Source organism: Echiichthys vipera (genome assembly GCF_963691815.1).
Source record: "Echiichthys vipera genome assembly, chromosome: 12".
NCBI lineage: Eukaryota > Metazoa > Chordata > Actinopteri > Perciformes > Trachinidae > Echiichthys > Echiichthys vipera.
In genome coordinates this window covers 10,203,617-10,215,733 of record NC_139837.1, presented here as the reverse complement: position 1 = coordinate 10,215,733, position 12,117 = coordinate 10,203,617, and the positions used below count along the sequence as shown (strand labels likewise).

The 12,117-nt window shown below is 42.6% G+C and overlaps 2 protein-coding genes across 4 annotated transcripts in view; one reads left to right on the top strand and one right to left on the bottom strand.

The window, feature by feature from the left end:
- Positions 1 to 1,933: 1,933 nt before the first annotated feature.
- Positions 1,934 to 7,454, top strand: LOC310954878 (ankyrin repeat domain-containing protein 34B; the record flags this gene model as incomplete). Its single annotated transcript, XM_083924566.1, has 4 exons — positions 1,934 to 2,146; positions 2,644 to 2,826; positions 3,299 to 3,519; positions 6,620 to 7,454. 4 exons carry the CDS (start codon positions 1,934 to 1,936, stop codon positions 7,452 to 7,454), a joined length of 1,452 nt encoding a protein of 483 aa, XP_083780692.1.
- A 1,501-nt stretch (positions 7,455 to 8,955) lies between these two features.
- Positions 8,956 to 12,117, bottom strand: part of LOC310954515 (single-stranded DNA-binding protein 3) — a 37,757-nt gene continuing 34,595 nt past the window's right edge. For 2 of the 3 annotated variants that reach the window (XM_083924003.1, XM_083924004.1), the window contains exon 18: positions 11,502 to 11,914. In XM_083924003.1, coding sequence (XP_083780129.1) covers positions 11,885 to 11,914 — 30 coding nt within the window. In that variant the 3' untranslated portion in view covers positions 11,502 to 11,884. Of the gene's footprint in view, positions 11,915 to 12,117 lie in introns of all 3 variants that reach the window. The other variant, XM_083924005.1, reaches the window with a different exon arrangement.

Below are 12,117 nucleotides of genomic sequence, written 5' to 3'. Positions count from 1 at the left end.
AAGTCATTAGGCTTCTATTCATCTGTCTTTAGGATTGAATACAATTAAAAAACAAAATAAAACTTTAATGAATAAAAAAAAGATTTCTCTTGAAGAGCAATATTTTCACCCAGGGTTGATATGAATACCTACAATGCATCCTTTAAACAAACATGTCTCTTTGTTTTAATTATTTAGAGTTTTTCATATAGCCTAATATATAAAAAATCCAAACTATTAAAAAACGTAAAGAAGAAAAAAACATTTCGAAATGGTTTAAAATCAGTCTCAGAATTTTGCTTTTGAGATTTATTGTTCAAAAGTTACAGACCAAATTGTAAAGTTCATTGTAATAGCGCCACCAACTGGCAATGCACGTCATTGGGTCCCCAGCAGTACACCCTCTGAGTGCAAAGTAGATCAGATGAGCGGTTCTCGAGATATGAGAAGGATACAAACACACACACACACACACACACACACACACACACACACACACACACACACACACACACACACACACACACACACACACAGATTCCTTGATGTAGTTACAGTAAAAACAGGAACACTCTTTCATATCTTACGTTGGACTGTACCTACACTGACTCTATTACCCTGTTTATTCTGTGCCTCCTGAAAAGCACATATGAAATTCAATCTTTCACATGAGAAAAAATGATTTCACATTTTGCATTCTCATTCTTTCATGTCCGTTCATGACACGTTTGCATGTTAAGGATGAAGGAAAAATTAGATTAATATATGCTTGCCTGTTGCTTATGCGCGTTGCTAATTGCGTTGTGATCCACGTCCTGTATTTGAGGGTTGCTGAGTTGTTTACCACGAGCTTAGAGCCGTCTCTCTCCCTACCATTTTGAAATCATTCAGTACAGATTCAGTATTTATTTAATGGAGCAGTTGTTCATTGATTTGCAGAGAACAAAAGATATAAAAAGTGAAAAATACAAAAGACAAGTGCATCACAATTTTGTGTGCGTGTGTGTGTGCAGCGCGTGTGTGTGTGTGTGTGTGTGTGTGTGTGTGTGTGTGTGTGTGTGTGCGTGTGTGTGCGTGTGTGTGTGTGTGTGTGTGTGTGTGTGTGGGTGTGTGTGTGTGTGTGTGTCTCATCTGTCTCTCTCTGCCAGTGTTTGAACACAGACGGTGGTCACAAGGCAGATGAGAACTGTTCAAAGCTGACTCATATCAAAGGGCCTCTGAGTCTTTGTAGCGCAGTGACTGCAACAGGTGACATTTTGGGCTCTAAACTGTTTATAACTTTGAACAGTCATTGTGGGACTGAAATGCCCCTCGACCCAGCAGGTGCGTAGGAAACAGATCAGGACGGAGGCGTTACAGAGGGACACAGATGAAAGTTAGTATCCTCTCACTTTACAGTATGTGCTGCAGTATGCTGCAGGCCAGCAGCATGAGGACGCTTCATCCAAGGGCCACATTAAATCATCGGAATAAACTCAAGATGACTGCTTTCTTCTTGTTTGTAGAAGAAGAACAGGTCAATAAGCACTGAAGAAGGAACTTTAAGGTGAGTTCAATGTTTGTACTGTGGATGCATCTATTAACTACCCTGTGGATACTGTACATGTCCTTTTTTAAGCATTAGCAGCTTTTAAATGTGTATACTTTATTTAAAATAACTTGACTACACTGTCTAACAATAAATTATATCTGTTTTTGATGTAAGAAACCTTTTATTTAAAGTGTAAACAAGAAAACAGACATATCATGCTTTCATATAATGTATTTTGGTTTGCTGTTTTGCCGGATAATTTTATTATTGTCGTTACCCTTAAGTCTATAGATTTAGTATCTCTTCCTCCTGATGATAGGTGAAAGATATCCAGTTCAGGTCGGTTAGTAAAGGTGTTGAAATTTAAATACTGTGACGTAGTTAAACTTTGTCCGTGAAGTATAGTCTGTCTTTACCCAGGCCATGGGGGACCCCCTGTCGGACTGCAGACCCCTCATCAGTGCAGCAGCCTCCTGTAAGCTCCGTCTGGTCCGCCTGCTGGTGGAAGGTGGGGCTCAGGTCAACGGGCGCAACCCCAGAGGAGAGACCCCTCTCCTGGCTGCCTGTAAGGCCCTGAAAGGGGAGCCTGCTGGGCCTGAGACAGTGAAACTCCTCACCTATCTGCTCCAGAACAAGGTCAGTCTGCAGTGAGTAATATTCCCATTTCAACTCACAATACGTGTGCTTAAACGCAATCTAAAGCATGCACCTTTCACAGAAGTTCAACAGTATATTGATTTAGATGTATTTCTGATGCATATTAAATGTACCTGTACTAAGAGAGGTAAACAGTGCTTTTAATGCATAGTAAACAGGTGCCAGATGTTTCCTGCTCTGGTTGTGTCCTCCATCCACCTCGCAAAGTGTTTCTGAACATTATGGCACTGTCAAGCACAACACAGTGTACTCTGAGGCAAGATAAGTATTCATTACATGGAGGACCGTGCAAAGAGTGTCAAAAAGTTCTCACCGGAGAGCCAGAACCCCAAAGCAACAATTAGATAGACAAGATAAACAAGATAAACTGACTGACACCTAATTCACACCGGGCCGTTCTTAAGAGTTCATGGGATACAAACTTTTTGAGTTGTCCTCTTCTGACTGTCCTGACTGTCCTCCTCTGTACCAATCAGGCAGATCCAAACGCACAGGACCAGGCCGGACGCACTCCTCTGATGTACGCCTGTATGGAGCGAGCAGGGGCTCAGGTGGCGTCCATCCTGCTGGCTGCAGGAGCCGACCCCAGCATGGAGGACTGCTCCGGAGCCTCAGCACTGGTGTACGCCCTCAATGCACAACACCAGCCGACACTGAAGGTATCTTCTTTATAATTATGCATAAAGGTGTGTCTGTGTTAATTAGAACATCTCTACAATGGTTTGTTCAAGCTTTATCCAGTGGTGTTTAGGGGCATAGTGATTATCATCAATTATGCGTTATGGGTGTTTTAATTTAGTAGTATTTCAAGGTGGAGCTTATTAAAAGTAACTTTTAGGAACTTTTATTTATAACTCATCATAGTTTATAAACTGATCATATGTTTTCTATGTAAAATCTTAATTTGAAAAGGAATAGAAACATTTGCTGTCAGATAAATGTAGTAGAGTAAAACGTATAATATTTCCCCTTGAAATGTAGTAGAGTAAAAGTATAAAGCAATAGACGAAATAATCACCTAAAGTACTTCAATTTTTCAACTTATTCAGTAGAAGTTTTTAGTTTCAAAAGCTTTTCCTGCCTACAGATATCCTGAAAACTTTTAATGACTCTCAAAACGATGTACTTAAGGTGGTGATGGAGTCCTGCCGGGCCAGGGGTCGTGACATCATCATTATCGCCACAGAGATGGGTGTGAACGGAGGCCCAGTGACCAGGCGTTACCTGAATGTTCCTCCATCTCCTGACACCTCGCCGGTCTCATGCATGTCCCCGTCTGACATCGTCCTCAAGACAGGCTCGCCCAACTCACCTGAGGGAGGAAACATCTTTAACTTCAGAGGAACTAGTGAGTAAAGACAGTGCAATGCATATTTTTAGTTCAGTAACAGTACACTTTACATCAGCCTGCAGGAGTTTTACGGTTATTTTTGTACAAGTCACCTCTTGTTATTATTATTATCATTAATGCTCCTGAGCGTGTAAAGTTTTGCAGTTGATTACCCATTTCTATTGATTAGTTAAATGTCTCAATGTACTTAAATTAATTAAAACACTAGCTCCCAGGAAAATGAGAAAAGAACATTCAAAACCATGAATGTCTAAAAGCATGAGTGGCATGACTAATTTGTAGTAAATGGGCTAAAAAAAAAAAGATATCAGAACATGGCAACGTAGACAAAAACGTCTTTAAGTGGTGAGACGAAAAGAAATCGAAACATCATTAAACTGAGCAACTCCAAGACACTTTTCATTCCAGCAGAATGGCCCTGCGCTAACCAGGGACACTGGTGAATGGGAATCCTCATTCAGCCACTCATCATTCCTAGCTCATCTTAACATACTGGGCCTTAGCATTGGATCTATATAACATTTACAAGTTCACTGGTTTTACCACCTTGATGTTGAGATCAGTATTATCAACAGTACTCAGTATGCAGACGCTGTGGCCCTCCAGGATAAAGCAGAGCAGTGTTTAACAAAGGCAAGTCTAGACAGATGAGGATAAATTCCTGGTGGTTGAAATCATTAGCTGAGTGCTCATTCCTGAGGAGACAAGATGAAAATGTGTTGTCAGGGTGAGGTGAAGCTCAAGTCTGGTGGTGCATTACAATGAAACGAGCAACATTATTCTTCTGCTGCGGAGGAACTGAACTCGTTGAAACTAAGAAGAGCAGCTTTAAATGAAGTTAGATTATGTTGTCAGAGGAAAGATGTGAGGAAGAAGCGATGGACCGGGAAACATCTGGCTATTTAAGATGAATCACTTTACAAACTGTGCACAACACATGTATATGAATGCATTTCTTTTTAGCTGTGCTATTGCGATGGTAACGTTGGTTGGTCCACCACTTTGATTCAGACTGAAATATCACGACAACCAGATGAATTGCCATGAGTCTATGACATTCAAGGTCTTTGGTGATCCCTTGACTTTTTCTTCAGAGCTTCTGTTTACAGCTCCGGGGGGAACATTTGTAGTTTTGTGTGTGCCTGAACTGTACGGGAGCGAACCTATGTTCCCCGCTTTTCGCAGAAAGGTTCCTATGTTCCCCGGTCTGTTATTTGTTCCACAATCAGTGCCGAATTTACCCGTAAAATGGCCTATGTAGACCCTTGCACTACCCCCTTACCCTGACCCTAACTGTAATCCCTAATGCTAACAAAATGATGAATTAAATCAGCGAAGGCCTAGGCTTATGCAACCGGGGAACATAGGACCCGTGGAACATAGGCATGACCCCAACCGTACTTGTTATTTAATGGTAATTAGCGAATGTTAGCATGCTAACACGCTTACTTAAGATGGTGACCATGGCGAACATTATACCTGCTAAATATGAGCATCATCATTGACTAGATCGCTGCGCTCTGAGAATGCAGGGCTACTTGTCGTTCCTAGAGTCTCCAAAAGTAGAATGGGAGGCAGAGGCAGAGCCTTCAGCTCCCAAGCTCCTCTCCTGTGGAACCGACTCCCAAGTGTTATTCGGGAGGCAGACACTGTCCCCATATTTAAGAGTAATCTTTCTTCTTTGATAAAACTTACAGCTAGGGCTTACGAGCCCTTAGCTATGTTGTTATTTTTAAGATGATTGTGTCAAGACAGATCTCCGTCCTCCATAGAGCTGGGTCTCTCCTGCCTGTTATAGCGAAGGTTTTCGTTGCCACCGTACTCTACGGGGGAATTGTTGGGTCTATGTAAATCATGAATAAGTCATAGAGTGTGGTCTTTACCTACTCTGTAAAATGTCCTGAGATGACTTTTGTTATGATTTGGCACTATAAATAAAATTGAATTGAATTGAGAGTATGTTAGCATGCTAATGTTAGCATTTAGTTTATAGAAACCCTGTGCCTAAGCAGCTAGTAGACAAGGCAGTAGGCTCTTAAGCGTTTCCTTAATACCATGCTGTATTGGCAGTTATATAGTATATAGTATGGACCTTTTCAAAGATGTAAACATAAATATTCCAAAACAGTCCTAGTTCGTTTCCTGTTGTCGTGTATGTGAATGACATCAGCTGACAGGAAGTTACCAAGGCTGTTGCCTAGCAATGGAATTCTGTTGAAAAAGGTCAATGCTATATGCTAATCTTCATGATGCTGTTTTTTTTGTAGCAGTGACATGAAATGAACATACTTTACTGTGTTATACTAAAGGGGAATGATGCATAATATGTGTAGTTCACAGACTATCACACTGAGGCTTTGGCTATATTAAACTAAAAAGAGAAAATTCAAAAAAAAATTTCCCCCTGTAGCTGTTTCCTCATCATCCACAGCTCATCATTTTTCTTTGTGCGTAACATTGTCTGTTGATTGTTTTAGGTAGAGCTGTTCCAATACCAATACCAGAAATGCCCCTGATACTGCCTAAACTGCTGCTATCGTATCAGTATAAGTCTATGCACTGATCTGAAACCAAATAATTTAGCCACTAAAAAAATGTACTTTAAAGTGGCTTATAATGTTCTTTTTCTTTTTATGACTGACTGTCAAACTAGATAATGAAAGAAAGTCCTATAATGATAATGATAGCAATCATAGCACATCCATACAGTACATGTCGGAACGTTACTCAGCATCGGCCAACGCGCAGGTTCGGGTATCGTAATCACGTAATCGGGAAGTTCAAAATTGTATCGGATCTCTAATTTTAAGAATACTTCCCAGTGTGAACACACACAGTGTAAGCACTTAACCTACTGTATTCAAAACATGCTTCGAAGTAGAATCAAGCCAGTTATATTTCTACAGAACCCAAAATCAGGATCGTGGGAGGGGCGATATAGAAAACTCCTAAAAATGAAAGAAACCTTAGGAAGAGGATGGACAGATAGGCTATGCAAAAGGAGACACATTTCATCTTGACCACTTCCTATGCTTTTCGCTCAACGTCTTATCTTGTTCACTTTCATCAGGCAAAAGGGGAAGTAGCAGCGGCAGCAGCAGCAGCAGCAGCAGCAGCAGCAGCGGCAGCAGACATCCCTCCTGCGAGCAGAGTCCGTTGAGCCAGTGTATCACTCCACCGCCCAGACAGAGAATGTTATCTGAACCCTGGCTGGCCATTAACAACCTGGCTTGTTTGAACCGGGCTTACGAGGGGGGCATGAGGGAAAGTAGCCTGCGGGATGAGGGGGGCAGAGAGGATTCAAGGAGGGAGAGAGGAGAGAGAGGAGATGAACAGCCACATTTTCATCAGTCCAGGATGGAAAAGAAGGAGAGTGTGCTTCAAAGGAGGGATAACAGATATGGAGGAGAGAGTTACAACAGCTGCCGTGAGGATTTTCTCCCGAGGCTTTCTCAGTCCGTCCACTCCCTCACAGAGATGAGCTCGTCTCAGGCAACCGCAGGCAGACTGGTCCCTAAGAGGTGTTTGACACCTGGAGGTGCAACGTTGGACAACATGACCCTGAAAAACTGTGTTGATAAGCTTCCTGCCTGTTTGTCTCCTCACTCCCAACTTCGCAGGAACACCCTCCCATCCATCATGGTGGTTCCTCCCCTGCTTCACCTCCCGCCCTTAGTCAACCAGTCAGACTCCCACCTCCAGGTTCCAACTCAGGTTTCCACTTGCAAAAGCCGGAGCATGGTGTCTCTGCCTCCACCCTCCTCTTCATCCAGAGCCTCTGTGAGACCAGCGTTACTCCCCCGACTGCCGCCTGCCTCCTCTGTCACCTCCCTGGTCGCTGCACCTGCCTCCTGCTGCAGCGAGAGGAGCAGGAGGTTACTGCGTCGCCACTCAGTACAGCTTGAACAGATCAGAGGAGGAGGAGAAAGCATCTAGGCCCTCATCCCTCCATGATGTGGTTATCTGACATGAAGCATAAAGTTCAAGCAGCAGCCTGAATACGGGGCACCAAGCCTCATAATTCCAGCTGGGTAAACCATTGTAAAGTCCCATTTTTTAATGTGATTACAGTTACTTTTTTCTGTAACCGAAGAGCAAAACGAACCCATAAAATATGAAAAATAAAACAAGATTGAGAAGAAAGGTTTTTGTCATGTTTGTGCCTCTATTAGGTTCAGTACTGATGACATATTCTGAAAGTTTGTGTGTAAGGCAGGGACCCCTAACCTGCTTTGCCTTGGGCCACAGCAGCCACATAATAAAAGAGCATTCCTAAAGACATAAGTAAGTTCACTGTTCTAAAGAGTTCCCTAACAGATGAGAACAGGATCATGAGATGAAAGAATCTCGTCTCATCTTCAACCTCTTATCCGGGGTGGGGGCAGCAGCTTTAGTAGGGGACCCCAAACTTCTCTCTCCCGGGCCACATTAACCAGCTCTAACTGGGGGATCCCGAGGCGTTCCCAGGCCAGTGTGGAGATCTAATCTCTCCACCTAGTCCTGGGTCTTCCCCGAGGCCTTCTCCCAGCTGGACGTGCCTGGAACACCTCCCTATGGAGGCGCCCGGGGTTCATCCTTACCAGATGATCCTGAACCACCTCAACTGGCTCCTTTCAACGCAAATGAGCAGCGGCTCTACTCCGAGTTCCTCACGGATGCTGAACTTCTCATCCTATCTCTAAGGGAGACTCCAGCCACCCTCCTGAGGAAACACATTTCGGCCGCTTGTACCCGCGACCTCGTTCTTTCAGTCGCTTAATTATTTAGTTGATTGACAAAGAATTAATCAGCAATATATGTGATGGAAATGTGCCTGAAATGCAAAAAAACAAAAACCACACACAAACAAAACAGAGCTATTAAGATTCATCCTTTTTTTTTCATATATAAGGATGTTTAAACCCTTGACTGTATACACATTTTCAATCAAATGGTTCCAAACTTCTTTTCTGAATTGTTATCCTTTAAAGCCAAGTTATGCTCGCTGACTGCTCCTCACAGCTCATATCCCTATGAGCTGAGAGTCAAATGAAGATGTCTAAGGATTGCATGTTTCTAATAGTTCTTAGGTCTGAAATGGTAAAAATCCCCAGTTGTAACAGAAAAATCCAAATGTTTTAGAAACCCTGAAAAAAATATACATTTTGGGAAGCAAATGTGCTTTTAGGGATTTTCCCACCACCTCTCGGGGATCTTGACCTCTAGGAGTAATAACTTCACAGGAACCAGTGATCTAAACTCTATTGATAGCAGTTCGAACAGTTCGGGCTCTAAAGTTTGTGAAATGGAATGACTCAGTTTTATTATCCTCACCACAAGACACCTGTGAAGCTGCAGAATAAAAGCTAAAGCATAGCTGTATGAGTCCAGTGAAAGAAGTGCATGTTCATGGCAAAAGGAGTGAAGTCATTTTATTTGTTTTTAATATGTATCTACAACAAGGGGGACACAGGCAAAAACGACTGACAGCTTGATGAAAATCAAAACCAAAAAAATAAAATAAAATAAAAATGACATTTATTATCAATGCATTTTCCCCACCTTTTTTTCTCCAATAAGCAACATTTTTTGTCTAAAGAAACTTTACAATATAAAGAAACGTACGAAGAAGGAACCTCTCATTTTACTACACGAGACATTTAGGATCTGAAACTACCCTAACATGAGATACAAAGCAACTCCCCAAGGACAGACTGCCTCATATTCAATACTGCTTTGTCATCAAGAGGAAAAAAAAATTAGGGAACTGAACAGTAAAATCTTTACTCCCCTCAAAAAAAAAAATCCTCTCTTAACCCTCCCTACCCCTGAATGTTACAGTATTATACATCAGCACAATAGAAATACAGAAATGATCAACGTTGTGACGGCTTTACTTACAGGACAGAAAGATAGAGAGAAGTTCGACTGCATTTTATACAACAGTATTTCAAAGTACAAGGGAGGAAACGTCTGTTCCCGCACTCTCTCTATCTCTTCGTAATAAGAACAAACCTGTCTGTTATTTTTTTTTTCTCTCTCTACTTTCCCAAAACATTTCTCCCTGCCCCATTTTAAATAGTTTAAAAAAATCCTTCATAGTAAAGTCTGTACTCTGGTCCCTGGCGAGACAGATTGAGAGCCAGTGTCCTGTGTGGCCTGTTTTTCGGATTCAGTTGTGTCAAGATGGTAGTTAAACGCAGTGTGTGGGAGTTTTATTAGGAAAAGACTGGCCTCTTTTGCTCGATTCTTGCGAATTCTCTGTCAAACACGGTGAAAAATGTGTGTTTTTGTTGTGGCTTTTTGGCCGCAGAGGCAGAGGAGGGAGGTCATCATGTTTTAATTTAAAGATTCGTCGAGGAAATGTGTGTGAAAGTGAGTTAGCTAAAAGGCGTTCAAACACACTCACTACAAAATTGTCCTACCTCGTCCTCCTTTGACGCTACAGCTCTGATGCACAGTAAAGCGTCTGTCTGTGATGAGGTGAAATAGCGTTAATAGTCTATAGCAGCTCCAGTATCTGTTTCTCGTCGTCAAAGAAACACCGTCTCTGAACGAACACACAGTCGCCCCGAATCAGCGCGTTTCTGATCAACTGTTGTGATTTGAAAATATCAAAACATGTCAATGATATCAAAATGCATTTTACAGTATTTACAAAAAATAAAATAAAATCAAAAGATGGAGAGAGTTGTACAAAACAAATCAGAGAGGGGTGGCGTGTGAGTGTGGCCCATTGGAAAGGTGAGAAAAAGAGGGAGAAGGACGGAGGTGTTTTTCTTCAAGATGAGCAAAGGGAGGGCGGCCACTCGTTACAGTCAACAGAGCAACACCTTTCCACTTCCTGCTTTTGCTCTGACATAAAATCGCTAGAGGATCCAATCGGCAGAGAGTCAGAAGTCCTTTCGGAGGGAGCACTGCGAGAATGACGACACAACGCCTGCAAGCTAAACTGACCGGTGTGTAAAAGCAAATTCCCATAAAGCACAGACGTACATCACAGTGTGTTGAGGACTCATCGGCAAACGCAAAAACAATCCAAGTGTTCACTACAGTTCAGCAGAGACGATAATGCAGCCTACGCACGTGTTGCAGTGAACAGTAACCTAAGTGGGCAGCATTAGTGGAAGCAGCATGAGTGGCACCTTCGGGGCTCGGACAGAGGGGTACTAATGTCAGACAGAGACGAGGAGATGCTGCTGACTGGATCTGCATATTTACACTGTTGCTACTAGCTCTGCAAAAAAACAAAACCCAGGGATAACACTTTAAAAAAAAAAGTAACAATGATTCATAAGACAAATTTAAAGTACATAAATAAATAGAGCTGTGCATTTCACTGCATGGAAGCTACTAAAACAGGAGTCGCTTCTTCTTCTTCTGGTTTGGATTATTGAACAAGGAGTTAAAAATTTAGAAGCTTGCTAAAACTCTTGAGAAAGATTTCAAAATAAAATGGGCCAATCAGTACCGTGATGGATAAAATCTTACCTGCAGGGGGCAGTGTGCTCACATAGAGCCACATGTTACACGGCAAATCATTTCCGATTTGTGTGCACGTGTTCTGTCTTTATCATATTAGTGTGCCCTTAAAAACAACAGAAATTAGAACCTAATTTTAAAATGATCATACCAATATCATTAATAACAATAATACAATAATAAAAATAGCAATGATACAATACATACACAAAAAAATGGGGGGAGGGGGGGGGGGTTCACTGATCATCACAACACCTCTGTCATAAAATGTACACACAGAGAACAATGTGGGGGGGCAAAAGGGTCGTTTCAGCCGACCCTCAACTGAATCCGTCTGGAGGAACAGCAACAAAAAAAAAAAAAGTCCAAAGTTGTGTTTAAGAAACTTCCAGGCAGTTGCTAAAAGACCCAACGCTGTGGCCTCATGGGAGGGCTGTGTTATCCAGTCTCCTCTCTCTCTCTCTCTCTCTCTGTTCGTTCTCCTTCCCTCGCTCATTGTCTAGAACCTGACAGGAAGCCAGGGAGGCTGGGGCCGGAGTCAGAGAGGAGGCTCTTCCTGTTGCTCTGTGACTGCTTCCTATTCAAACCGGCGGCCATCTTGCATGCTCCAGGAGGGCCCGTCTTAATTAGAGTCCCAGCATGCTCAAGGGCTGTCCCAGAAGGCTGTGTGGCCATAAGAGTTCCCCGGTGAGAAGGGAAAAGAGGGTTTGGGGGGGATGGCGGATCCCGTATGGGTGGGTGGGGCAGAGGGCATGTGTGAGGAGGGGAGGGGTGGTCCAATCCGTGGTGAAGTAAGGATTGCATTGAAGAGGGGGAAAAAAAAACAATCCGGTGCAGGGGTACAAAAATAGGGGGGGGAGGGGCGGGAGATAAAGAAAAATACAAAAAAAAGGAAAAAAATAAAATCACACACTCATCGTCATGTTGGGTGAATACTGAAAAGAGAGAGAGGGAAGGGGGAGGAGGGCACAGATGAGTGGATATGTCACTGACAACAAGTAAACACCAGAGGGCGCTCAGACCCAGCCCTGCAAAGCTAGAGGAAGCACAGACTTAGGTTCTGGTCCGACTCTTAATACACCTGATTCAAGTAATCAATACGGCAATAATTCAGTGATTTTTCTCATGATTAGGGCTG